The 27,161-nt window shown below is 31.4% G+C and overlaps 2 protein-coding genes across 21 annotated transcripts in view; one reads left to right on the forward strand and one right to left on the reverse strand.

Annotated features, from left to right (window-relative positions):
* Positions 1-7,070, reverse strand: part of LOC143246592 (oxidation resistance protein 1-like) — a 47,430-nt gene extending 40,360 nt beyond the window's left edge. For 7 of the 19 annotated variants that reach the window (XM_076493584.1, XM_076493575.1, XM_076493571.1 and 4 more), the window contains exons 1-2: positions 6,290-6,429; positions 1,887-1,975 (exon numbers count right to left, since the gene is read on the reverse strand). In XM_076493584.1, the coding sequence (XP_076349699.1) occupies positions 1,887-1,942 (56 nt within the window). In that variant the 5' untranslated portion in view covers positions 1,943-1,975; positions 6,290-6,429. Of the gene's footprint in view, positions 1-1,886; positions 1,976-3,104; positions 3,252-4,827; positions 4,929-6,289; positions 6,430-6,832 lie in introns of those variants that run through there. The other 12 variants (XM_076493572.1, XM_076493582.1, XM_076493566.1 and 9 more) reach the window with 9 other exon arrangements.
* A 4,673-nt stretch (positions 7,071-11,743) lies between these two features.
* LOC143246594 (uncharacterized) overlaps positions 11,744-27,161 on the forward strand; it is a 41,654-nt gene continuing 26,236 nt past the window's right edge. The window contains exons 1-7 of one of the 2 annotated variants that reach the window (XM_076493587.1): positions 11,744-12,111; positions 13,783-13,826; positions 16,130-16,216; positions 19,144-19,217; positions 20,170-20,424; positions 21,641-21,733; positions 25,873-25,960. In XM_076493587.1, the coding sequence (XP_076349702.1) occupies positions 12,110-12,111; positions 13,783-13,826; positions 16,130-16,216; positions 19,144-19,217; positions 20,170-20,424; positions 21,641-21,733; positions 25,873-25,960 (643 nt within the window). In that variant the 5' untranslated portion in view covers positions 11,744-12,109. The remainder of the gene's footprint in view (positions 12,112-13,782; positions 13,827-16,129; positions 16,217-19,143; positions 19,218-20,169; positions 20,425-21,640; positions 21,734-25,872; positions 25,961-27,161) is intronic. The other variant, XM_076493588.1, reaches the window with a different exon arrangement.

Genomic DNA, 27,161 nt, shown 5'->3' on the forward strand with positions numbered 1-27,161 from the left:
CCGCTCTACAGATAGGCCCCTCCCATCAATAATAGCACTTCCCCAGAGGGGATGATGTCCATTAAAATCCCCTAGGATTAGAAATGGAGATGGCAACTGTTCAACGAGAGCATCAAGATCTGATTGATCATATGTCTCTCCAGGGGACAGGTACAGAGAACAAACAGTAATGGTATGGACATTGGAAACATCGAAGAGGGTTTGGTATGTATGGCCGAACCCTGCAAATGAGATAACCTGCCTTGATGGTGGCAGGTGCACGTGGTGAAGTAAATGTTAAAACGAGGGTATTTGTTGGCAGTGTAACTCCATCTTTGCGAGTGGAGATGCGCCTCACTGCAGAAACACCTTGAGTGGAGAGACCAGCGAGAATCTCCGACTCGGGAACGTTCTTCAAATCCCTTTCAACAATAACTCCTCGTGAAGAATTCAAGGTAGCATGGGGTGTAACCTCAATAGGTATATCCCAAATTGCCTTTGAATTCAAGAGGAGTTCACTGTGTTGGGATGTGGATGTTTCAACCAATATGTCACCAGATCGAAGTTTCTTTACTGACTTTGGAGAGCCAGCAAGTCCCTCTAGTCCATTTTGAATAAAAAAAAGGGGCCATTTGCCCTAAAGGATTTTCCGAAAGAGAATGTAATATAAGAAAATGAGGCACGTGTGTTACTGATGTTGAAGATTGCTGTTCTGAGTATTCAAGACGTGGTTGCTTACCCATTGACTGTTTTTCTTTACAATTTTATTTAAAATTTTTGGAGGGTCCATAGGAAAAGGAAAAAATTTCGGTACCCACTGACCCCAACCACCATGGAGCCCTACAAGGGGACGCACTACAAAGTCATGCAAGGACAATGCAGCAACGCCAGGGTTTCGTGAGCACTATACCCAAACACCAGCATCAGGCACAATGTCCACAACACCCATTGAGAACTTCCAACACTGGTGCTTGGTTGACTCTAGCCCAAGTGGACCAGCTGATTGACCCAAGGGGGGGCCACCCAAAGGCCGCCTGTCTACAGGAATTCGAGGTCAAAGTGGTGTGTTAGGGTTGGACCCCTCAACCACCAGGATCCTCTCTCCCCTTCACGGGTCGCCACGCACGGCAAACACATGGGTGGATGTTTAGATCCCAGAGAAGGTAACCAGATAGAACAGAACCTTCCCTGGGAGGTCCCCTCACCACGTACAGGAATCCACACCGAGGGGGTTTGTTTTGAATTTCATGCAAAGCTACTGGAGGGCTATCTGCACTAGCCATCACTAATTTAGCAGTGTAAGACTAGAGGGAAGACAGCTAGTCATCACCACCCACAGGCAACTCTTAGGCTAATCTTTTACCAACAAATAGTGGGACTGACCTTCACATTATAACAATCCAATGGCTGTAAGGGTGAGCATGTTTGGCATGATGGGAATTCAAACCTGCAACACTCAGATTATGAGTTAAGTGCCTTAACCATCTGGCCATGCCAGGCCCACTGATGTTATTTAATGAGTCAAATGCTAACTTTACACATACAAACACACACCTCATTACACACTTAATAACCAACCGTAATTTTAATTGTACTATCCAATACAAATCACAACATTTATCTAAATGAACAAATTTATACAAAACTACAGTGATGCAACGTCATCACCCTCAACCTACCATGTTAATCAATGTGCAATGTTTGGAATGCATGCTGTTAACTCAACTTGTTACCCCATAAAAGAAAGGGAATAAATTTTTAAACATATTTATTTCCCATAATGCTCAACAAGTTTTACTCAAAATACCTTATCTCCTTGCCAACGTACATGCATGCAATAACTGTCAATCAGCTCTCAATCGATAGTTATTTGTAAACTATATTTGAAATAATCAATATTTACTCACTGCAATGATAATTTGATCTCTTGAAGTCTCTCTTTCAAGGATCTTTGTCCAGACATAACGAACCATGTACAATCCAGTTGCCTTAGGTACTGTAAATAATCATTTTCATAATTAGTAAAACAATAATTTTCAAATATTTTTATATACCAAAACAACTAATTCATATCAAGTAATATGTATAGTGATAAATACCTCTTTCGACTTACAATCAACTCGTGTATACCAGTAAATACACCCTACAATTATATTTGCTTTACTACCAACAACAGTACTGTCTTAGTATCTTAAGTGGCTTATCCATTACTATGCCAGTATATTTTTATTCACTCTCAGCATTTACCCATATGTTTAATTATGATAACTCAAGTGTAATACCTTACACTGACTACAATTAAAGGTAATTTCCCAAATATTCGTCTAACTTACCAATTGATCCATGTAATTTTAGAATATTTTAATATCCAATGCAGAGAGAAATACGAGCTAAATGTAATCAATAGACTAATAATTTAATTTTCATGGTCCTATAAAAAAAAATATTAAAATGATAAAAACCAAAGGATCATGCAGTTACACCTGAAACATGCCATAAGCAACAAAAGTCCAGTTCATATAATGATTTAAATATTAATGGTGTCATGAAGTTAACCCTTCCAAGACAAGTACAGAATATCTTTATTCAGGTAAATTTACATTCAGTTCATCATATTCATACTTAAATATTGTAAACTAAAGTAATTCTCATCTTCAAGTCTCAAGCTAATATGTATGTGTTTCTGTATGGACTTCTTGAAAGGAAGCCTGTTTAAACAGTCAATACAGAATCCTACACAACTGTCTTGGCTCAAGACTGTGTGTTGAAGTACGTAAGCTGTCGATTTGTGGGATGCCTGAACTTCTTTGTTCACTCGAGTATTTAAGTTTAGTATTTCCACAGTTCTCTCTCAATTTTTTTTTTTACTTTCGTCTCTTGCAGCTTATTGGCCCCAACAGCCAAACAACAAAGAATAAACCAACTCCATTTTGATGATAGAACATTGTGGTTGTTTTTGTTGTTTTTTTACTTAAAACTAAACCAGCATTTATTTGTTTAATGACCACATTCAATTTATTCTACATTTAAAGAATTGCATGCAGAAATTTAACTTTTTTTTTGTTGGACATCAGTATACCTGAATATCACACACCTAACACTTTTAAATATGTAAATTAAGTCACCTCTTCCACAACTATATTCCAGGAAGATCAAATCCAAGTCTTTGTCTCTCTCTCTCTCTCTCTCTTGAGGTTCATTTTTGTTAAACCAGATATTATTGGTACATATAAATCACCTCTGCACTTTTTTCAATAGTGTAAGTACCTAACCTGTAATAAAAAGATCACAAATGAATGCTGATTTTCAAATCAAGCCTCACCAGGATGCCACAGATTTCTCATCTGTTTTTACCACAGCAGTCAGTCAAAAGTGTCAGGCATTCATCAGTAATAATGCTTGGACCATTTTCATTACATGCAACACAGATACACTCTTTGCAAAACAATAATCTGTTTTTCAAGTTTATATGCTACAAGTGCACTGCTATAGATTGTTTTATTACTGAAGCACATTTTGGAATGTTCAGAAATCTTTTGATAAACTGCTGTAACAATATTTAATGTTAATTGTGATTCCTTTCAAATGGAGCAGAAATGTTAAAATGTGAATTTATGACTGGCTTGATTTCAAAATGAAAATAAACAAAATGAGACTATTTTTCTGAATTAGTGAATATGACTTGTGGAAATCTGTTTTGGGGTCTTCATTGTTCATTGTGCAAATACTAAGCATACTAAGTGGTGTAAAATATCTAAATTTGCTTATTGCATTAAGTTTGATGAAAAACTTATTGTGAGAAGAACGGTTTTATTTAAAGACGTCATCAAGCTCAAGCATGTTTGAATATTCTCAATGTACAAATTAATGTACTTAACATATATAAACTGAGAATGAACTTCCATACTTACAAGGAGAATGCTACTGTTTAAAGGAAGAGACCCCGGATGTCTTTAATGAAAGTTTTAGAAGAGGTCTGACTACACTGACTATAGCTGAATAATCAATATTTAGGACTTATCTATATAATCCTCATTTAAAAATCATAATCTGTAAAATAATTTGGTAAAGAAACACCTAGAGTACTGTAATTTAGATCTCCTTGTCCTATAACACTGATAGAGGCACAATAAAGAATGTGGTAATGTTTGCTGATTACATAAAATCTTGGATCTCTACTGACCAATTAGCTATAAGAAGGATATTATGATTTCACAAAGGGACTTGGATCACTTAATTATTTTAATAAGGATAATTGTAAGGTTATCCATGCAAGTTGTCATGATGTAAATAGCACAATTTGGAGAGGAATCCTCATAATTTGAATGAGAAGAAAAGATACTTTGGTATTGTATGACACAACACTAAGTTCTCAAGATAGCTATGTTACTGTTAATAGAACACTAACAAAATTTAGTGACCAAGACTAAAGTGACACTAGCTTTAAGGTACAAGCTACTAGATGAGACTCACATGAAGAGAGATGTTCCGGTTTTATCTTAAGTACATTAAGCTGTTGTTAAGTGATCCAAGAAGAATTACTAGGGTAGTTCTAAGAATACACGAGATGTTATGAGAGGATATGTTAAAGTCCCTTAAACTGATCCTCTATTGAAAAGAGAATAGTTAGGAATTATTTTTCTGAAATATTCAAAATTATTAAGGTAGTATTTAATACAGATGCATCATATATTTTTATGCAGAATTCTCAGAACATTAAATCAAAAGCAAAATAAAACTTATGATTTGGAAATAATAAAAATGTATCCACTCCGGGCATTTTTTCCTTTATTCAAGTTAAACCTGTGGAACAAATTTCATCTAAAATAATAGAGAATATGACTTAACAATAATTTTTAAAAAAAGAGGTTCTTGACTATTCAGATGGTGCTTGAGAGTAGAGACATCCTTGCTGAGTTACAGGCTCTTTGATGTACCAAAATTTATACCTTAAAAATAAGAAGGAAAAAAAAAGTCCGAATAATGGAACTACCGAATTGGATATTTGAGATAAATATTTATATACAGATAAATAATAGTTAAATGAATGAACTTGCTTTTTCTTGAGCATAATAGAAATACAGGTTTTTCAAAATCTTACAGGCTAGGATGGAATACCATCTATTGGAAAAATATTAGGCTTGTCAGCAGATAGTTTAATAATGCTAATTTTTATTACAAAGGCTGAAATTTAGAGCCTACACCCAGGTTTATCTTATGTCTTATTTATATCTTTGTTAGCTATTAAAATGGGGAAAATTTTTTTGTACGATTAACTTCATTAAGTTTTTCTGAGTAAGTACGTGAACTTTTAAAAGTTATATTTACTGGATGCTTTGTTTTGACCTATGACCCACTGATTGCTCAATAAATTAAATTCTCTTCTGACAAAAGTTTTCTGATTTTTTTTGCTGGTTTGTAGTTCGACATCGTTTGAAAACACAAGTATCATATTTGGTTTACATTTCATTCTAGGTTCATCCATTATTAATAACAAACGCCATTAACTGAGGAACAATACAACCATAAGCCTCAAGAACATATAAAATAAATACAACCTTTTAAGCACTGGGACTAAAAATGAAGTTACAAATATTCTACATTTTTAATTACAGCAATCATGGCATCATCCAAACAGTAAACTATGATATTCTAATTCCAGTAATAATTAATTATTTAATAGTAATACTCTAACGATATTAATATTATTTTTAATAGGTTGAGGAATAATTCGTGAGCGTTTTTAAATAATTTCATTCAAGCATTACATGCAAGACTATACAATACTTCAATGCATGAACACATTACACCCAAAATATTTATTATGATACTTTATTTCATGTAATACCTAGGTATATAGTATGCATTGTTTTAAACGAAATTACAAGAAATTAAATGCGAAAAGCAGATGGTGTCGAAAATGCTCGATTTTGTCCACTTGACATTCCATTTAATGAGCTGAAAATTAAAGCAAAAATTAAAAACATATGAAAATCAAACACACCATCTATTAGAGCAAAAATTTATCTACCAAATGACATGAAATATTTTGCGAAAGCGTTTCATTTATGAATATATTTTGTTAACTTGAAAAAACGCTCACGAATTATTCCTCAACCCAATACATAGTAACATAATAAAAAATTAAAACTGACACAACTCCACAAGTGAACAAGCTTTATTTTCACCAACTACTCTTAGTCTTGTCACGTAATTAATATTTTAATTAAAATAAACTACAGCAGAAGTTTCACTTTGTCTATCCGTTATAACAACATTCATAAAAGATACAAATTTTCGCAAAACTCACCTACGTATTCATTGTCTACACAAAGTACAAGTACTTTCTCACAATACCAATATACTTAACGTAACCGCACATCTACTCCCCCTCATCACCTGGCCAATTCGTTTTGCAACACGATTGTTATCGTAAAAACATCCACCGTAAACACGAACTATTTGATCATATCAAACGATTTATCTACAGGTTTTTATTTGTTTTGTTTTTCTACTTTTTTGGTTCCGTCAATATTTTAATATCGCATGTTTTAATAATCAGAAAAGAAGTAAAAGAAATATATAAGAGACTGAGTAAAACACTTTTTTTATTAAATGTATTTATCAATAATAGCAATCTTCAAGTAACATTTGACAGACAACTGCATAAACTGCGTTTCTTCCTTTCTTAGCGCAATGATTACAATAACAGATTTTAACGCCTTTTAATGGCTTGTGTTAATTGATAATGATCATAAATAATAATTGAAACAGCTGAACAATTATTTAAAACATAAAATACTATTGGTGTTTATTTTCAGTTAATAACTGATTTTTGACAAGAAATACATACAGTTTTCCGTGCCCGGCATGGCTAAGTGTGTTAAGGCGTTCGACTGGTAATCCGAGGGTCGCGGATTTAAATCCCAGTCGCACCAAACATGCTCGCCCTCCCAGCCGTGGAGGCATTATAATGTTACAGTCAATCCAGCTATTCGTTGGTAAAAGAGTAGCTCAAAAGTTGGCGGTAGATGGTGATGACAAGCTGCCTTCCCTCTAGTCTTACACTGCGAAATTAGTGACGGATAGTGCAAATAGCCCTCGAGTGGCTTTGCGCGAAATTCAAAAACAAACAAACAAGTTTTCCGCAATAATTACACCGTTTCTCCATGAAGTTTACAAGAACTCTTATGATTGACATAATTTTACGAAGTGGTTATAGCATGTGAATAAACAAGCAGAAAATTTCATATAAACAAGAAGAATCTTAATTCAAAGAATGAAAAGAAAATCAAGAGTATATTTCCAAAGATGACTGCAGACAGTTTTTTCTCTTTCTTAGCTCGTGTTTAGAGTTGATTTTTTTCTTCTATTGAGGTTGGAAACTACAACATCAAACACGAATGTTTTGTAATAGAAAACAGGTCTTTACTAGGGAAGACATTGATAAAATAAAAATGTGCCTAAATTCCGAACACTGACTCCCTTTCTTTGTCCAGTGGACAATATAACCATGTGAATTTTGTTCTCTAATAGCATTATTTAGCTATTAATTTCAATTGATGTTAAAATCGATCAGACCCAGAATGGCCAGGTGAATAAGGCACTCGACTCGTAATCTAAGGGTCGCGGGTTTGAATTCCCGTCACACCAAACATACTCCTCCTTTCAGTCGTGGGAGCGTTATTATGTTATAGTCAATCTCACTATTCGTTGGTAAAAAAGTAGCTCACGAGTTGGCGGTGGGTGGTGATAGCTAGTTGCCTTCCCTCTAGTTTACACTGCAAAATTAGGGACTGCTAGCGCAGTTAGTTCTCGTGTAACTTGGCGCGAATTTCAAAACAAACAAAAATCGATCAGCAAGGAACATTTTACTTTCAATTCGTCTAACCCAGGCTTGATATATAGCACTGAAATATCCTTGTGAGCAGAGAACGTCATCTATTAAAAATGTAACTGAGAGAAGGGACAATAACATGACAATGTTAGTAACTCTGAACCACACGTTGCTGCAACGACACAGAGGAAACTAAACAATCAATAATAATGAAAAGTTCTTTTAGGCCATTTTGATACTTGAATATGCTATTAAAATAATGCTCATTATAATAAATAAGAAACATATGTAAATATATCAAAAATTAAAAAGCATTAGATTTTGCCAGTATGGTAATGCTACCCCCAATAACTCAGTGGTAAGTCAAAATATTTATAACACAAAAAACCCCGTTTCGGTACTTGTGGTGGACACAGCATAAATAGCTCATTGTGTACCTTTATGATGAGCAAAAACAAATAAACAAAACAAAGAGATAATATATTTGTTCCCTAGTGGCACATTGGTGTGTTTCGGACTTACATTACTAGAAACTGAGTTTCGTTACCCGTGGTGGACAAAACACAGATAGTTCTTTGTGTTGCTTTGTGCTTAATAGTATATAACAACTACAAAATTTAAATTACCTTTTATTTATTTTATTCGAACAATCTATTATATTTCGTTACGTACACCTTAAGTAAGTATTATGATTGTCGGACTTTCATTACTTTAAAAACCAAATTTATCAAGGTACGTATATATAAGTTAGTTTTCAATAATAACTTCTTTGACTACATCCTTAGCTAGTTACTTACTGTCAGAACTAGTGCATTTGTTCTGGTCATATACAAAGATAAAGATATACAAAGCTATGCTTTCTCTCTCGCTTGTTCGTTTTTTTATTTATTTCTGATAATGAGTCTATTTCCAATCTTTGGAAATATGACACTTAGAAATCTCTGGCAGAGCCTGAACGTGAACATAGTTCTAAGCAAAGTCAACTCTTCAGTGTAATTTGTTCTTGAAGAATCTCCCTGGTGAACATACAGGATAGTACTTCTTCTTGATCAAGTGTTTTCATGAGCGAAAAGCGACTGGGCATTAATAAAGACTGTTCACTACTTTCTGTTTTTATTTTGTAAATAATGAGTCTTCTTTGTTTCTTAGTGAGCTACTTATACCAGACTCTTTTATATCGGCTGAATTTGATTTATTCACATTCAGCCTTATATCTGTTAACAATTTTAAGTGTTCTCTTATCATCCATCTAGACTTGCCAGTATCTGGATGCCAGATGAATACATTGAACCATATTCTATATGAATACATATCCTATAAGCTCCCTAATCCAGTTAATTCTACATTGGAACACCGTTATTCGTAAATCAAATATTTTCTTTTGTTTTTGTTTTCTTTGGAATTTCGCACAAAACTACTCGAGGGCTATCTGTGCTAGCCGTCCCTATTTTAGCAGTGTAAGACTAGAGGGAAGGCAGCTAGTCATCACCACCCACCGCCAACTCTTGGGCTACTCTTTTACCAACGAAAAGTGGGATTGACCGTCACATTATAACGCCCCCACGGCTGGGAGGGCGAGCATGTTTGGCGCGACTCGGGCGCAAACCCGCAACCCTCAGATTACGAAGCGCACGCCTTAACGCGCTAGGCCATGCCAGGCCCAAATCAAATATTGATACAAGTATTTACAAATTACATATTATATTAAAATAATATCAAATATTCTTGAATTTATATTGTCAAGCACAAAAAAAAACAGACATCTTCCTCAAATCGGTAATGATGACAAATTCAGCATACAAAAAAGAAACGCGATGTACGAAAAATAACTGTAAAACAACTAAAGATGGACTACATGATAGATATCTAAGCAGAAACATTTTTGAAGTAATGCGTGACAGATGCTGTAGTACGTACGAAGGAAAACTTAGCAACCCGTACATGATATAATACCTGAACACGTGTGTGACATTCAAAACCTTAATACTAATAATGCTATAGCATATAATAATGGAAAAGAATATGGGTTATTACAAGCAGATAACATTTTATCGAGTTTCAAGATCTTATCAAAATGTCATAATATCCAAATAAAAATTTATCAAGAAAAATAAAACCTAACTTGAACAAGTACAAAGGTTGGCCTTTAGTGCAGAGACTTTAATAACATTTTAATATGTTGAACTTTGTTTGACTCAGTTTTTATACAAAGTTATAAAGATTGAAATATATGTTCATACATTGTTTTATGTATATATTGATATAATATAATGGTAGAATACTTACCAATACAAAAATGAATACATGTTTCAGATATGTAACGTATTAGATTCTAAATCCAACGATATTAATAATGTATGTATTGGCTCACAAATTTTATTTGTTTAGCGTTGTTGCTTTGGTTTGTCTTAGCAATATAAATTCTAATATGTTTAATATTATTTTTACATAATATGTACTTCCTAAACAGGAAGGCCAAATGGGTTTAGGCGTTCGACTTGTAATCTGAGGGATGCGGATTCGAATCCCCGTCGTAACAAAAATGCTCGCCCTTTCAGCCGTGGGGGCATTATTCGTTGGTAAAAGAGTAGCTCAAGAGTTGGGGGTGGGTGGTGATGACTAGATGCCTTCTTGATAGTCTTACACTGCTAAATTAAGAACAGCTACTGCAGATAGCCCTTGAGTAGTTTTGCGCGAAATTAACAACAACAAAAACAAACAAAATTCTAAACAGGTGTATCAATATTCGATTAATGACTGACGGTCTTTCAATTTAGATTTAACTGGATTAGAGAACTCGGAGGATATCATTACCTCCTAACGAAGTTGCAATAACAAAAATTTCAATGGCGGATTTAAGTTTGTATGGGCCTTACGTTTCATGTAATTTTACGTAGAATAAAATTATAAAACTTAAAACCATGGGTCCTGGGACTGAGCCCACTCTAGTCCCTTTCGAAATACGCCACTGAAAATATTGAGCTACTAAAGTTACATTCTGGAGGGCCGAGTATGGCTTGGTGATTAGGGCGCTTAATATGTTAAATGAGGGGCGCGAGTTCGAATTCCCATCACACCAAACATGCTTTCCTTTCAGCCGTGGGTGTGTTATAATATGCAATCAATCACACTATTAGTTGGTAAAAGAGTTGGCAGTAGATGTTGGTGATTAGCTACCTTCCCTATGGTCTTACACTGGTAAATTAGGGACGGCTTACGCAGATAATCCTCGTGTAGTTATGCGAAATATTCAAAAGGAGCAAATTACATTCCGAGACAAGGAGGAAGAGGTTCAAGTCAACCTGACCCTCCTTGCTCTATAAGACCTAAATTTCAACAATGAGAATATCCTGTAGACATGGGTGGGTTGTCATTTTATTTACAGTTATGGAAATATATAATAAAGCTCCTTTATAAATTATCCCACAAGTTATATCATTTAAACGTTCTTACCTATCAGTTTTATGCAGCCAATTAACCAAATAAGCCATGATAAATGTTGATGTGGAAAAATATTGAAAAAGGCAACATACCGATAACTTACTGAAAATGTTTGAACATATTGATAGAAAAAGGTTATGATCGTTTTGATTCTAAATGTTTTTAATATCACAACGACATATTTTTATCGTACGCTTTTCTGTGAAGTATATTGGTTTTTGACTGATAATATTATATTTTCATTTTTATTGTACGCTTTTCTGTGAAGTATATTGGTTTTTGACTGATAATATTGTATTTTCATTTTAATTGCTATATCTTCATATGTTTAGAAAAAAAAAGTCTCACTTTTAGTAAAGTAGGTAGGATTAATTGTCGATCGAATCCTTTTGTAATTAGCAAAGAACATGTTTTTTTTTGTTTGATATTTCTTAAGGCCTCATTTTTTTTTTTTTGTCATGTTAGATCTTGTGGTCTGCGTTTAATAACCAGAATATACGTTTTCTATGATTTGTGACATGTATTAATTTCTTCAATTAGGAAAGGAGAACAAGAGAAAAAAAAGCGCTTTGATTTGTATTTCATAATATTTTATTTCTCACATATGTTTCACTTTCGTTAATTATCATTTAGGACGCTGCTGTTTCTTTCGTAATAATTGATACTGTTAGGCTTTCGCTGTTGTAAATAATAACACTGAACAACAAAAAATTAATTATGTATCTATTTGATATGAGGCATAAGGGCGTACAAAATGCACGCTCTTAACAAACGTTATATGTTTGTAGATTCAAATGTGTGGAAGTCCTTATCAGGGAACGTCTGAGCACTTGCACATTGCTTAAAGATAACATGTAAGTACATTAAACCATTTCTAGATAAATCTCACATTATCTTTTATTTTTTTAAGTTGTTAACGTTAGCAAAGTAAGTAAGATTTTAATGAATTCTGAAGTTATGCAAGGAGTAGGCTTAAGGATTAACATTAAACAACAAGACAGTCAAAATTGAAATCGTTACGATAACAGTTATCGCAAAACTAGTATATTTGTTAAATAAAAGAGCATAATCTGTAAGGCTTGCAAGACTGTACTACATGATGGAAAGTCTATTACTGTAACATCTACTCATTATTACAGACAATTTAATTACCGACTTAGTTTTGCTTTACTGATGTATCACTGTTAGTATCAAACCAAATTTAAGAATAAAATCTCATTATAAGAGTAATAGTTTATACTTTGAACATGCGTTTTTCATTAATTTCTAAGGTCATTTTTATAAGTTTTACTGTTAGTTTTAGCTGGATTTACAGCATTTCCCACTACTTTTCTGTCAAATAATATTTAACTCTTCTATAATAAAATGACAATTAAAGATTAAATATTTACAAAATATATTTTATGTAGAAGTAGAACTGCAGTTTTTAGTACTGTTGTTAATTGTATATATTTCCTTCAACCTCTTAAAATTCTGTTTGCAACACAACTTTAGCCTGATGACAAATTAGGCCAATAGCATTGTCTTTATTTAGAAAAATAGGTCTTTTATTTTATTTTTCAATAACATCAATATCTTTTGACATAATTATAAAAACAAAACTTATGAATAGGAGTGAAGAAAAATGTATATTGTATAGTAATGTATAAATTATGTCTTATCTGTTATATGATATACAAAACCTTGCAAGTTAATTAATATTTGCGTTCATGAACATTCTTCCTTTTATAAGAATATAAACAAGCTTAGAACAGATACTTCAGCCCATCAATGTTTCTGAACAACCATCCAAAGTAATGTCCATGTTAAATGTAGAGCTAGTCCTTTTTTGTACTCGTATAGACTTGGACCATGTGGAAATGCTATGGTGAGTTTAATTTCAGGAAACCCGGTGAATGAATAAATAATATTTCTTCAGAATTGTCTTATTTGAAGTATTAATTTACTTAACAAATTTTTATGTATGACAAATTAATTACAGTCTATTAAAATGAATTAGAATTCATAAAGGCTTTCAAAATATATCTTTGCAATTTTTTTTATTACAATTAAAAAGGAATATTAAATTCTAACACAATAAATAGTTATTAAAAAGAGGGACTTTCCATAAAGTAATTCTACACATGTCTGCAACATTGTCTTTAGAAGCTACAGTAAAGGTTGGGACTTGTAAACCTGCATAATCATACATACATTTTTACCTTTTTTAGAATATACTCTAACGGAAACATCATATTTGTTTATTTACTAGATCAAAATTAATGAAAACTGCCTTTAGGATATTAGGTTTCACTTCTGGCTTATGGATCCTACAGTCCAATTCTATATACACGTCTTTTGTCTTGTTAGCAGTCAATTCCTGAACACGAGTTTTAGTAGAATATATCTATTCCTTATTCTAGTTATTGTTATATCCACTTTTTATAAATATGAGCTTTTCCATCTCTTGGTAAAAGTTGTTATAAACATTAAAACTACTGATGTGTATTTTATAAAACCCACATTTTTTATAATGATTGTTTTAGGCAGAAAAACAACAGAGGAATACAAATGGCAACAAGGTTTAAAGGCAAGTTATGATCCAAGGTCTTATTATTGAACTTCATCGTGTATACAGTAATTATTTGTATGTACAATATAAACTACATGAGAGTTAAAATTCTTTCCATGTATGTATTAAAAACAAAACTGATTTGGTTGCATTTGTTATTTGGTTTTTTTTACAAACCATTAGAACAGAGGAAGGTAATGGAATGGTACTTCTACATTTGGTGTTCCAACATGTGGGATAATGTGTTTCATAAAGATCCATTTATATCTAGTTTAAAACATACATCAAATGAGGATAGTGTTTTAAGGCTATCTGCAATTTTCTGTTAAAAACTGTAAATGCTAGGTAGAATATTGACTGTATTATTCACTGCTGATTAACATAATATTTAATGAAATTCAAATATTTATGTATATAAATCAAGTAAGGATTACTGTTCTTAAATATATTTCTTTTTTCAGTTAACTTTTGAAGCAAAACTAGTTAATAATCTTTTTGTTGTTTTTTTGTACAGTTGCAAGGTGGTTCTTACAGTAAACCTTCAATTTTAATTGTAGTGCAACTATCATATAAATAGTATGTATTTTTTTATACACTTGTTTTAAAAAAAAACCTGTTGCAAATTTTCTTTGCTTTCAATCATTTTCATGTGATAGATCTTGACACTATTAGAGTTGTTTAGGAATTTATGTAAAATAATCTTATGAAAAAAAAACTCAATAAAATCAGGGTATAATGTTTTTTCAGACTTCATTTTACTGTGAATCCACTGATAACAAACTAATTTTTTTTAATTTTTCAGCGATAGAAATTTCATGAAGTTTTGTTTTTACAAGATTTTAACCAAAATGACTATTTGCTCAGCAAAAATCATAGAATTTAAGGGATCTTAGGTTCCAAAGTGTGTTTCTGTGACCTGAAACATTTTTTGTTGTTTAAATGAATTTAGTTCTTGAAGTAGTCTTCACTCATAAATATAAACATGTCATAAATAATTAGTATCAGATATGGTTCTGTATTTTATACAATACTATATATTTAGTGGTAAAATTTCCATAAATAATATCCATCAATACATATCATGTAATATTAGTCATGAACCTTAGAAAGGTAATTCATACTTGCTTTTATGAAAATTCTTCCTTTTATAAGAATATAAACAAACTTAGAACAGATCATTCATCTTATGTTTCTGAACAACCGTCCAAAGAAATGTCTACGTTAAATGTAGAGCTAGTCTTGAGGATGAGAGTACGTTTTTTATTACTAAGCCGTTTTAAGTAGGTAAAAATTTATGAATAAATGCCATAATCTGTTATAAAAAATGTAAATGGACATTTAAATAGAATATATTAAAGGAGTATTAGTTTAACACTCCTACGAAAAGTGGGGCCTAATAGGCCCCAGAGCAACTTGAAAGGTTATTAATATCAGGCTAATAATTTTGTATTTAAATGAAGTTGCCATTTAAATCCATTAATGAATGGATTAACGAGATTCCCACTGTCCCTATCTACTATCTAGCGAAACCACAGCCAGGGGAATGAGCTTGGAGAAATCAAGACTAGAAACGTCTTTTTGTAGGAGTGTTAAGATTTTTGATGTGAGGTGTTGATACTCTTAAGTGTACCTAGCCATTTTAAAATTATTTTGAGTTGCTTGGTGCATTTTTCTTATTTTCATGTTATTTTGCTATAAAGTTCAGAAAAGAAGATTAATTATTATGATGATAAGTAATAGGAATAATTTGGAAGTTTTAAAAGTCTTAACGCAGTGTAAATTTTCATAATTAAATAACCAAAGTGCAGAAAATATAATTTATTTTTGTGATTCATAAAATAGGTTTTTCTCAGTTAAATAACTTCAGTGGCAGAAACATTAACAAAAAATATTAATAATGGTTAATTACAGGTGTATCACATAATTTTATATGACATTCCATGATTTTACAATATTTACTCAAAATATATCACATTGACCGATGTAAAGGTAGTAATTGGTTGAAAATTGTAAAAAAAACTTTATTGGGATCAATTTTCTCAGTACATTAATTTACTTGTAATTTTTAAGGATTAGTTTGGTTGCTCTTATTGTGCACCTATTTCCCAGTAATATTTATGTTCTTATAAATGTGAGTCACATTATAATGTCATAATGAGTAATCCAATTAAAGTTGTTACAAATCTGCTTCATTGTTATTTGTTTGTAATATTATGGTAAAAGAATTCTCCAATCATGTAGATAATTGTTATATCTAGGATACCAGCTGTTATAAGTAACATCTGTTTTCAATATTTCTATCAAATGTTTTTTCCTTTCAGAAAATCCTGATTTTGAGGCCAAGACTAAAGCATTTTTATCAATGGCATCAGCTGGGAATGTTAAGCTCCCAAGATACGAGACAAAGAGTAAGTTCTAGTTCAAAGTAATATCTTGCTTACTGTAAATACTTTTGATATTTAGACCATCACCAAAAACAAACAAACATTTAGTTTGAAAATATGAAAATAATTATATCTATTTATATTTTATACAACTAATAGTATTATGCAAATTTTATTTTTGTCAGTTATGATTAAATGTTGTAACATTTAACCTGTTGACTGTCAAGTATTTCAGCCACTACAATACAACTCTAATGCTTCTTCATTTTAACTTTTTTTCGTGACGCCATTTTGGATCGAAAGTGAAACAATTTGTAAGTAGGTCAAATGCGTGTATGGTGCTGACATCTAGCGTTGAAATTAGGTATTAATGAGAATGAATTAACTCGTCCGTGGCACTGTGTTATCGATCGGCTTGGACGAGTTATCTTGTCTACGGCACTGAACAGATTAAGAGACACTAAAAAGGGCCTGCTGGCCCATTGTGGCTGTCCCATCACCAAATCCTGATTATTTAATTATTTATTGAGCCTTTCATTAAATTTATTGCAACCACCATCTTAGAAAATTAGAACTGTCTTAATTGAAAGTGGCTCCTACTATGCCAACATTTATATGTGTCCTTTTGTTTTACCATTCCCACTATTTAATCTGAAAAAGGATAATGCTTCAATATTATAAATTCCCTTAAAAATATTGAACACCTCAATCAAATCTCATATAATACTAAACATTTTTTTTCATACAACAACCTCTTAATCCCAGGTATCATTCAAGTAGCCCTTCTCTGAACAATTTCCATCAAATCAATGTCCTTTGTAAGGAAAGGATCCCAAAAATGAACACAGTTCTTCAAAAGATACCTAACCAATAATCTGAACAATGAAATGTTAACCCCTCTAGTCTTATTTTTAAAAAATTTAATATATTTTCTACAGGTGTTCTTATCACTGGAGCTATTACTATCAATACATACATACCTGGATTGAATTAGTGAATATGGAAAAACTAGATACAAATGTTGTGATAATTTATTTTTTGTGATAAGGTTTTCATTTTTGTTATTTCATACTGTTTGTGCATGTTATTTTCAGAAGAAACATTGTGGAATAAGAGATGTTATAATTTAATAAACAGATGGCTGTTTCACCTGTTTGTGAGGTGTAATTATGATTATTTTATATAAATATTAATTTCTGGCTTTTCTTCTGTACAGAAACTGATCTAAGGTTTGTTTATGATTCAGTGCCAACATTAAAACTGTTATTCCATCACAACCACCCCTAAATACTTAGAGGTTCTATTATGTTTGTAACCAGAAATATAGTGTAAATCTGATTTCTGATTCTTCTTTGCAAAAAGCTTCACAGACTACATGGCATAGTAAAGCTTTTAAAATTAAAGTATCCCAAGTAACATATAATAGAAGGAAGAGATTTAGCCATGTATAATGTCAAACTGAACTCCAGTGGCTAACAATAAAGCATCACTTTTGATCGAGAATGTGCCATGCCACACAAATATTAATAAATATGGAGTTGTTGTAATGAACTGTATAGGCAGTGATAACGAAAATAACATTATCATGAAATGTTTACCAAGACATCTGTTATGGATATTAATTAAAATATAGTACAGAATGTTTTGACCTTCTTGGGTCATTTTCAGATTAACAAAAAGAGTTTGCAATTTGTCATCACAAAGTATCATGAAATGCTCACCAGTTTTATTGATTTAAGTAAAAAGCATAAAATTATAAATATAATTTTTACATGTATTCTATTCATCGCTTAGTGATAGGTAAGAAATTTAAAGTTGGACAAATAAATATTTCTAGTGTTAGTTCCATGGATGGGTTGGTATTCTAACACGTTTTGTCTCCAGACTTGTGTCTTTGGCTGCAGTTAGATTTTGTTGGTTATTATATTGTCTTAAAGTTTTTCAGAAATATTTTAATTCTTCTTTAAGTTAGTTTCATGCATTTTTAGTTTTATTTTTATTAGTTTGTTTGAAGATGTTTGAAGTCCTGTCTCTTTTTATTTTTTTTAATATATCACATCTTTCTTCTCTGAACTGGTTAAAGCAATAATGACTTATTGAGTGAGTTGAGTCCATTGTGAAAATAATGCACAATATAATACCTGTTTGTTTTGCTTTAGTTAGTAAAGAGTTGGAAGTTTATAATGTTGAATTAACATTTTGATTATGGTAATATTAAATAAATAAAATATTTTGACGTGAGAAGTTTTTTTCCTCGTAAGATGAACTATTAACAAGCGCGCTCTGAGATTCACGTGGCAGAGTAGAGTGTATAAAATGGTGAATAAACGATAAATTTCTTAGTTTGTCACAGTAAAATAATTTCAATTCATTGCCTTTATAAGAATTAAATACAGTATCAGTTTTCTTTTCTGATTTTGTTGTGCTTGACTTGCAATCTGTGGGATGTGGGTTAGCAGTACGGGCATTATGATGTGACAGCTTATACCACTATTTGTTAGTAAAGTGTTAGCCAAAGACTTAGTGATGGTTGGTGTTAACTAGTTGTCTTCCCTTCCCTTTTAATCTGTCATTTCATAATTAAGGATAATGAGCACAGAGAGCCTTCATGTAGCTTTGTGTGAAATTCAACAAACTTCTTTGCTTATATTAAAAATTCTACTATATTTTCCCTCCAGTTTCATAAAATTTATCTTCACAGGCCTTCAGCGAAAATAAAATGTGTACTCATTGATAAGAGCAAACATCGGAGCACGTTTGTAGCCACATTTGGTAGATTTTGTTCTTATTTTTTTTGTAATATATGTTGAGTAATTTAATATATCATAATAATTAATTTTTGAATATAAAAATACAGTTTAATTACATCAGGCTGAAGGACTTGAAATGTGATTTAAATTTTCAAATATATTTTTCTGTATTTTAATGCATGAACTTGTGTTTGGATCCAGATACGAGCTTGCAGTCACAGAAACATGAAGCTCATATGGAGACTTCTGCTCAACCACATACATTATTAAACAAGGTAAATCCAGTAATAATAGTAGTGGAGAAGGTGAAAAAAAAAACAATGTTCTTAAGGTAGTTATCGGTATTCATGTTTTCTAGAATTCAGCATTTTTTGGAATATTTCGGGTCTTTTAATTGTACACTTCAATATTTTTAAATTAATTGTATTGAAATTATTGAAGCAAAGTTGTTATACCAAATAACAATGTTGTAAAACTTATTTTGTTGTATTAAATTATTGTTCTATAACACTGAATTGTTTAATATATTGTTGTATAATACTTAACCACATTATCATGTGAGGTTGCTTTATTATAATGTAACATTGAATTACTGTTATTCTAAATATACTGCAGTTACATGGAAGTTAGTTTATTTTAGTGAAAGGATGCAGTGTGTAGCTTGATTTTTTTTACTTTGTCAGTAAAGAAGAAAAGTAGAGTAACATAACCTTCACTGATATAATTTAGTCAGTAGGTGCATTAATATGGACTTAAGTTAAAGTCTTTTTTTTTTTTTTTTGCAGTATGATCTGTAAAATGTGTTAATGACACTATCAAGAACTATGTAATAATTTATCTACATAGATGTTTTAGTAGTAGTTAATAGTAAATAAGTTTATGGATTATTTGCTACCTCTCAAACAATTTTAGAACACTTATTTGTGTTATATATACTCTCAGCCTACAAACTCCAAATCTGTAAAAGTTATATAGTGTTAACGGAGCATTTGGCGATATGACGAATTGATGTCATACAATCATTATACATTTTTATCACATCGTGAACTATCCATATATTAAGTACTTCAAATATATTTTGTTTTGTCCATACAGTAATTTTAACATGGATACATCTTCTTTTCAGATGTTTAATTTCCATTTTTAGGTATCTTATAAAACCATTGAAAACAAACAAACGCAGATGTATTGTTCTCATTCAAATAATAAATTTTATGTACTTTATAGGAGCCAGGAAAAGATGCATTCTGTTGGGTATGTCATAGAGACAAAATTTCTGTTAATTGCCAAATGTGTGCTCGAGGATACCACTTACAATGTATCCCAAATCGACAACAGTCGGACAGCTGGGTCTGTCCAGAATGTTGTACTATAATGGTTGCAGAAGAAACTGACACTCGTTCTCTGGCTCTTAACCTTCTGACCATCTCAGAATTTTGTGTTTTGTTGAAGTACGTAGTGCAGAGGATAAAGGGTATTGCTGTAAGTGTTTATTTTAATAATTGCTACAGTTATTTTGTTTTGCAGAATCCTAAAAAGGAAGCAAGTTAAATTAATCCCAAAAATTCTTGTTTAATATTAATTCATTAATTTTTCACTGTATTAGGTTGTATTTTTACTCCTGGTAAATGTAGTGTATGTGTCTTTATATATAATGTTAATTTAAGAAAAATCTAAATTAGTTGTTGCTTCTTTATATCACCTAAAGCTACACAGTTCATTTTGTAGCTTTTCCCTCACCATGAAGTTCACAAGGGGTAGGCCATACACCACTGCTTTGGTCAGTCCTGCTTTTTTGTTGGCATGGAAGCCACAAGTATACCAAAGTTTGCTGCTTGTAGAGGAATGGTAGGATGTCTTTGTGATGTCTTCAGTTTCTTGTACTATTTGGTGTTCATAAGTAGTTCTGCTTTGAAATTTGTGTTGCATGTAGCATTTGACCTTGTTAGACCCATTTATTTATTTTTTTCTGTGGGAGTTTATTTACAGGTGGAATGTTTATTCTTTCTAAACTTGCATATTTTTGCTCATAGAAAAAAACTGCAAGTCACTGAATATTTTTTCTTTTGAAGATTTCATATAATTTCCCATTGCTTTCTTTAAACATCATGTTGGTACATAAACATCTCATTGCTGTTTGAATTTTGGCTGTACATCAGTTCACATGAATCTGTTTCTGTATATTTAACTATATTATTGTTTGTGGCATAATCCTTTTCATTGTTTTACCGTTATAGGTACTATATGGTTTATGTCCAGTTCTTCACTTTTTTTCTTTTTTTTTACATTTAAAATGATCAGATTTTACATTCTGTGTTTTATTATCTCCTTTGGAGATTTAATTTTTTTCTTTGTTGTTTATCACGTTGATTATATCAATATGAATGACTTTTTTCTTTCAGCTGTGGCTTTTATTTTTTCATTCTATATTACTTAATGTACCAGTAGTTCTGCTTCTTTGCAAGATAGATTTGCCCAGTGCAGTTTTCCCACATGTGAGGAATGAAATAATTCTTGTTTGGTACATTATTCAGTGTGAGAGAAAGCTGTAAGACTCGTGTATGTTGTATAATCCAATCACTAACGTCTGTTCTACTTTGGATGTTTAAGTTGTAGAATGAAAATTGTATTGTTTTATCAATAGCACTGGAACCTGAGGAAGCTGATTTGACAAATTATTTTGGTATATTTCTGATAGTTGCAGCCTTTCTTGCACCCAGTTTCTCATCAGGAGTTCCCAGATTATTATCAGTATATTGTGCATCCTATGGATTTAAGTATTTTGGAAAAGGTAAGCTTTAATAGCCAAAATTTGCATTCACTGTTAAACATGTCTGATCCTGTTTTAGAGAGATGTCTGAGCAATTAATGTTCTAATTCTTACCATACTTGCAAGAGTCACTGATACCTCCTGTTATTTTCTTAATACAAATGAAAATACATAACCAACTTGCATGAAACTTAGTGCAAATTTTCTTGTCTCTGAGTGATAACATTAATGTTTCCTTTACTGAATCACTTTTTAAGGTCGTGAAAAATTCTAACGTTAAACTATTTTGAAACAATAGCAATAAAAATGCTTACTTCTACCTGAGATTTTCAGTTTTTCAATAATAGTCATAAGTTCCAATTTTGTTTGTCCAGTCAGTTTTTATTTGTTTGGTGTTCTCCAGTCTGTTTCATTTGATATTTTATTTTGTTAATTTTGAATTGTTTTCCTGCTACACAAAGATTTACTACTTCTCACGGACATTACATTTTAAGGTTATCATTATAAAGTGTTGTAATATGTTTTGCTAAAAGTATTTTGGGTTAGATCAGCTTATTTGATAATCACAGTTTCACAGACTAAGAGGTGTGGTTCATTATGTGATGTTTAAACACAATGTTCTTAATAATCAGTGAAAAAAGAATTTCTGTTCAAATATTTTGCAAGTTGGAGGACATAGCTTAATGTACCGACTCAATCTCATTGTTCTTGATGTCGTGGAATATTACCATGGTTTTTAAATGGACATAACACAAAACTTTATAACATAATGAATATAAAAATATAATTTGAAACTATGTAATTTTTATAAAAACTCCCAAGCTGTAAGTAGCTTGGAATCATTTGAGGATGTTTTAAGATTGCTTTAGTTTCCTCAACTGCATCGAAATAACTATTTTCAAATGCATAAGTCATTTACACACGGTGTTTTTGGAGTTTAGATTATTTGGCTTAAAAGCTTAGCATTTTCTCTTTCTGATCATTATTGGCTTTTAGTATCTACCTCTTTTTCAGAGTGGAAGCCCAGTAAATGTTATCATGGCTCTTCCTGGTGATGCAATAAATATAGATTTAACCAGTAAGTTCAAAGATGGAAAACAGAAAGTAAAGAAAGATGAAATAAACCTGAAATAACCAAAAATATTGAAATCTGATAGACAGAAGTAAATAAATGTTCAGTAGTCTGTAAAAGTAAATCAAAGAAAGTCTACAAATGCAATATTTACATCTACAAATGAAACAGTGAAAGCTTTAAGAATTTTTGTTATTTATGAAATAATTAAGATAAGTATTTTAAAATTTTGCTAACTTTTCAATAAACAAATATTTGAAAGTTGATTTACAAGTTTGCATGCACTTTGAGTGACTAGTGTGTCCACTAGTTGGGAAAGGGTTAAGGTAGTGCAGTGAAATTTTAGTCCTGATTGCCTGCTGCTAATCTATGATTCTTGTCCTTTTTCTGACAGGCATCTGATGCATCTCATTTCCTGTTTAAAAGCTCAACCAGTTGACAACAACTGGAAGGATGTGGTTGAAGCTTTAATATTTCTGCATAGTCCCATGATACTTTATAAAGTTAAGGTCTGAATTCAGATTCAACCTTTCTTAGGTTGTTATTTTGAAACTGGATGTAGGTTGTACATGCAAGAAACATTGCAATGATAAGATATTTTGGCTAACTGACTGAGCCAGCAATGATCCTAAGATGTTTTATGAATATTTAGATAGGTCCATGCCTGATGTGTGGAGTGCAGATGAATTGTTACTTTCTCACCACAACAGTTCATATCAGGTTGTTATTATAAGGCTGGATGAAATTTGTCTCAGGACTTCATACAATTTGACATAAGTTATTTAAGAAAATAGTGCCAGGCATTCTTGAGGTGGTGTATTTACATCACATCTGGGACCTATTCGTATTTGCCCTTTATTTGATGTGGTAAAGTAATTGTGAATGTTTAACTAAGATGATTTTTAGTACTTATTTGGTCTTACCAAGTGAAGGTTTGTTATGACCTTTCATCTGACCTAAGCATTTTTAGATATTTGGTCTGAAGTTCCCAATACCATTTGTTGGATAAACAAAATTGTTTAATGTAAGCATTATTATTTGATTTATTAGGTGGTTTAATATTTAATGATTATTCAATTTTCATAACAAGAGAGTTAAAAGTAATTATTTTATAGGCAGTAGATATGAGAAGTTTGGTTGCATAATTTGGTAAGAGTTGTACTTTGTGTGTGGTTCAATTGTTGAATTATTATTGATGCCAAGTTACTTGAATCTTTGGTATTTTTCTTGTTACCTTAAGTAAGTATTATTCAAGGCTTAAGGGAACAACATATAAATATAAGTTATCTAGTGAGTGAAGGCAAGCAGAACAAAAGTAAAGTTCAGTGAAGTAAAAGTTCATTCAGAAAAAAGTTAGAAAACACAAACTTGGTCAGTGTTCGAGTAATTTGCTGTCATGGGTGATATTTTAAAGTGAGTTTTACAGTTTGATAGAGATAAGGAAAATAATTTGTGTCATCAAAGAATGTTCTAAAGTCATTGATCCCATCTGTATGGATTTTGACAGGAGACAAATATTTAAAGTCTGAGATAAAACTGTGGCAATCCTTGAGGTAATGCAAATGATTTATTACAAATTGTAGAACAAGAGACAGAATAGAGAAAAATAATTTGTCTTTTCAGTTGTATTCTAAAGTAATGAAATCAATCTGTGTTAACTTTTGACAAGAAAAGAGAATTATTTAAGAGTTTTAGATACAACTGTGATATCCTGTTGTGAATAGTATTTGTAGATATGCTTGACTTGTTATGAATATATAATTTTTAAAAAGTGGATTATGTGCTGTTCATTTATTGTTCAAGTGTATCACCATCAAGTCACAGACACTTACTGTAGAAGAATCCTAGCTCTGTGTGTGTATATAAAACTCCAAAACCATTAAATTTTCTCATGCAAAAGGATATTTTACTAGCTGTTGGACCTATTGTATATTTAGTGGAGAATTATTTACAATGCTTTGTTATACAATAGGTCCAACAGCTAGTGAAATATCCTTTACAATTCATGTTACTTTAGCATTTTTCACATGGATTTATATAATCTTTGTTTTTGGTAAATAATAGTCACTAAATTTATAGAGCATGCAGAATAGACTGTGTCACATAATCAAGGAATATCTATTTCTGACAAGCCAATGGATGTATCTGATGTATTACTTTGTTATAATGAGATATGAATGTAAACAACATTTAATTCTGTAACGTAATATATGAAATTGAAAAAGGGATATAAAAAAAAATAAAATTCATTAAAATTTGCAAGGTAAATCAGTATGATCACCTAATGTGTCAGGAAGAATATTAAAATTAGGTAACTCATTAACTGCCATCTTTACCTTTGTGGTAACCTGTTATGCAAGGTTGTTAAGGACTGCTGCCTCTTCATTTGTATATAGAATAAGGTATAAATAAGAAAAACTGTAAATCTCAAGTTATTTTTTATTGAATTTTGAACTTTGATTCTGAACCTTTGGTTAAAAACTTACACAGGCCTACAAATTTAAACTTCATAAAAGTTGTTTTGATTTTAATAACAGATTTTCCCATAATTAAGCTACACAGATTTCTAAAATAATATTTGTTTTTCTGCTATCATGTAAGAATTTTTGTTGTTGTTTCACCATGCAGGAAGAAGCAAAAATTCTTGCGTGAATCAAATTATTATTTTGTTCACCACAACGAACATTTTTTATTATGTTTGTAACAAAAACGCAAACAAACTGAAGAAAAGAGAAAAACATTGATACTTTATGTGATATTATGTATTTACATGTTCAGTATAGTTAATCACTGTACTGTACAATATATTTAAATTCTGTAGATGAAAGAGTGACATTTGCTGCATTTTTTAGATTTCTCCAGGAAATGGATTACCTAAAATTAACCTGCAGATTCTCATTTGTAACTGTGTGTGGGTAGTTAAGAATGTTTATTACTGAGAATCAATTAATTTTATCTTTATTTTTCATGAACTAATATAGATCATTAACTGTATCAAAAATATTTTATATATTGGATCAAAAACATTACTCTGTTAGATTTTATTTTGGTATTTATGTTCTAATGTTTTTGGTGTTTTTTTTCTCAGAAAGTGAAAGAAAAAGGTTATGGTTGCACAGAGTCATTTATTGCTGATACAAAGTGGCTTGTACATAACAGTATAATTTACAATGGGCGTAAGTTTTCACTGTTTACTTTATTCTTGTACATAACAGTATAATTTACAATGGGCCTAAGTTTTCACTGTTTACTTTATTCTCAGACTTTGTTCCTGTAGTGAAAAATTATAATAATTGTTATAATTTTATTATTGTGGAAACTACAGAATGAAATTTTGTAAATAATGGTGTGATTGTTAACTTGTGAAAATTTAACAAAAGTTTGATGTAATTTACGTCAAGTGTTGTTTTTAAATTCAAGTATAAAAATATTTTATGCCTAAAAGACTTAAATAATTATTGTATCACTGTTATTAGTTTAAATATTTTGGTTGAAAACTGTTAACTTTATATGTTAATATTGTATTTACCTGTAAAACCAGCTAGTGTTGTGAAAGAGAGTCAGTAGGCTGGACTGTAAATTTTTATAGATGTGACAATTATTCCTCATTGTTGACTTGCATGTAAAAAAAATCCTTATTAAATGATGATTAATGATTTTATTATTTGAAGTTGATAGATGCATTTAAAAAAGTGTTCTCAATGTTGTATAAGTGCACTAGGTAGTTGTAACTTATCCATAGTACAATAGAGATCAAGTTAATTTATTCAGTGCAAGTCAGTCTAGTAACTTGAAAGGATTTAAGCTGTGATTTTTTGAGCTATTCTCTGAATCAGTAATTTTTTTTTGAAACAAATAACTGTGTTACTATTTTTATCTCCTTTGCTCAGTATTAACATATTACTTATTTTTACATGAATACACATAATTTAAGGATAACAAAAGACCAGTTAGTCTACTTAGGCCATCTCATCATCTAAACTGAACTCTAAGTTAAACAACGACAACTTGGAGCCAACTCTCTTCCTTCAGTTAATTGCATCTGTCACATCTGAATGCAACCCTTTCTAAAGGCCAACCACCCTGTTAGAAAAGTTAGAATCACAACTGAAGACAACTCCTACCCTGCCAAAAGTTATATTTGTGTCCCGTTGTCCTATCACTCTCACTATTAAGTACAAAAAACATGGTGCATCTACATTATGTTTCCTTATTTATGTTAAATATTTCAGTCATATCCTTTCTAACGTCTTATTTTTTCAAGAGAAAAGAGTTTCAGAAACCTTAACTTGTGTCATTGCACGACAACCTTGCTATCCAAGGTGTAACATTAGGTAGGCACATCCTGGACTATTTTCCAATAGTTCAGTGTCCTTC

The sequence above is a fragment of the Tachypleus tridentatus genome, chromosome 3 (assembly GCF_004210375.1).
Source record: "Tachypleus tridentatus isolate NWPU-2018 chromosome 3, ASM421037v1, whole genome shotgun sequence".
NCBI classification, from domain to species: domain Eukaryota; kingdom Metazoa; phylum Arthropoda; class Merostomata; order Xiphosura; family Limulidae; genus Tachypleus; species Tachypleus tridentatus.